Source organism: Plasmodium fragile, assembly GCF_000956335.1.
Source record: "Plasmodium fragile strain nilgiri unplaced genomic scaffold supercont1.211, whole genome shotgun sequence".
NCBI lineage: Eukaryota > Apicomplexa > Aconoidasida > Haemosporida > Plasmodiidae > Plasmodium > Plasmodium fragile.
In genome coordinates, this window is record NW_012192791.1 from 1 (window position 1) to 2329 (window position 2329).

The window sequence follows — 2329 nt, forward strand, 5'->3', positions numbered from 1 at the left end:
CTCTCTCTCTCTCCGGAAATTGTTGTTTCTTGTTTGTTCTTGTTGTTGCCCCATATGTCGTGCGTATGACCCATACAGTATACGCGTACATGGAGTGCACCGCGTGGTGCACTGGAGGCGGTGTGAAGATGACGGCCCAGTTACCTGGGCATCCGGAAGTAGAAAGTGGGGTTACAGGGGTAATCGTGGTTGTTGCGGTAGCTGCACCCACGTGAGTTACCTTGGTATGCGCGCTACGACCACATGTTGACTTTTGGGTGGTGACATGGTCCTGACCGGAACCTGTATCCGGCAGGTTTGTGGTAACAGTGGCCTGTGGCGTCTGTGCCTCCGCTCCTGACTTGTTTGTGGGTGTTGCGGATCCTGCTGTACCGGATGCTCCACTCTCTGGTGGTAATGATGGCTCTGCCTGGGGTGACACGGATGCTGATGGTACGGCGTCCCCTGCTGTTGTATCTGCTCTTCCTTGTTGTGGTGGTGTCGCTGTTACCTTGGGCTCCTGTGAGTCTTTACTTCCGTTGTGTTCTTTTGGGGCCTTTGGAGAAGAGTCCTTCTGTGTGTGTTTGCTCTTGTCTGATATCGTAGGGTAGAAGGAAGAAACATGAAAAAATGGCACAAACAACAAGTGTTAGAAGTGCGGACAGCTTTAGCAGACGAAAGACAGAAAGAACGACGTGGGGGGGCAGCAATCGTACGGTGAGGTGGACTTGCGGTAGACGTTAGCATTACACATATGTTGTCGTTATGCGCCGTCATCTCAACTCCGGTGTATCCCGCGCCGCTACCACTGCCGTCGTCGCCGCGCGTGCGTGCGTTGTTGTTGTTGGCGGCGGCATCCATATTCGGCAGTATCGAGGGGTACGGGTCATGCGGGCCGGCCGTGTCGCGCCGTGTTGGTGTGCGTGCCGTATTGGTGCTTTCTCCCCATCGGTCCTTACCTGTCGGTTCCGTTGCTGTTGTGCCGCCGGCGACAGAGTTCGATACTGTGGCCTTACTGTCATTATCCTCGAGTTGGCTACTGGCGGCGTGTTCGCTTGGGTCTATGCATGCTCCATTTTCCCGCGCGCATTGCATTACCGCCGTCTTCACCTCCTCAACTATGGTCTTCAGTGCTTGGCCTAACTCACTTATAGCTTCTTTCTCCGTTTTCGTCAGTTCTATGCTCTCATCCATGTCATTTTCGTCCTGCCTGGCCACGCCAAGTTCGTCTAGTTTTTTCTTACATATGCCTTGTATGTTTTCCCCTCCAATTTTGTCAGTCACTCTCTTGTTTTTCTTTAACCATTCCTGAATCTTAGTCTGCATGTCAAATTCTCCTATTTGTATGTTTTGAAACACTCCCTGTGCACATTTACCGTCGGTTATTAAACCACCCGTCGTGCCCCCTTCCATTTGTTGCACAGTGTACCATGCATTATTTATTCCCATTTGACTTTTGCATGGAGATGCCAGCAATATGTACATGAATACATTTACTATTGCGCACCTTATATGTTCCTTCAACGCTTCATTAGTAGGGTCGTTTTTGTTCGAACCGCCTGACTGCTTACGCCACTTGTTCAGGAAATTTAATGCTCCTGTCATGAGTGTGCACATAAGTCTATCTGCGACTGTCTTTGCCAAAAATATGGTTTTATTTCCCAGACTCTTGTAACCCGCGTTCAAACAATTGGTTGAATAGCTTTCTAGATTATCATCTTCCATATATTCCACAAATTCTTCGAGTAGCGCTTTTACATCTTCCCATATGCTTTTCTGCAATTGGAGTAATGCGAAGGCGAATACATATATGTCATTTTCTTGTCTTCACGGAGGATACTCAGGCCAGTCGCCCGTATGCTACAGTGTGCACCACGGATGGTATGCTCACATCGGGCATATGATTTCCCGTTCACGAAATGTGAACATATGTATGATGCAAACTGCGTACGCCGCCTATCGACCACCTATATATATGTGCAGGCGCCTGCTTGCTCCATGTGTCCCTCACAATGAATTACCGTATATGCTGGTCCATCCCCCCCTAGTGCCCTTTCCCGCACATATTGTGCTAATAAATGTCCCAACGTCGCATACGTCATATTGTCATTATCATGAATCAATAGATTGCAAACGATGAAAGCATTATCTCTCAGGTAACGGCTTGAGTATAATATGGGCACAATGTTCTCTTAGTTATTATTCAGATACTTAGGGAATGGAACATGTCTTCCAGTATGTAATCCCTGCAGAAACATCGCACATGGCCTAACTCTCCCTTATCTGAATTTAATCACACCCCATAAATGGTGGGGCGAAAAGAAAGACAAAAAAAAGAATAAAAAAAAAA

At 47.9% G+C, this 2329-nt stretch overlaps 1 protein-coding gene across 1 annotated transcript; it reads right to left on the reverse strand.

The window, feature by feature from the left end:
* Positions 1 to 251: 251 nt before the first annotated feature.
* On the reverse strand, positions 252 to 1704 carry AK88_05661 (uncharacterized protein; the record flags this gene model as incomplete). The annotated part of the gene is made up of 2 exons (XM_012483263.1): positions 252 to 573; positions 939 to 1704. Coding segments are annotated over 2 exons (1086 nt in total), but the record flags the coding sequence as incomplete, so codon positions are not given.
* Between the last annotated feature and the right edge of the window lie 625 nt (positions 1705 to 2329).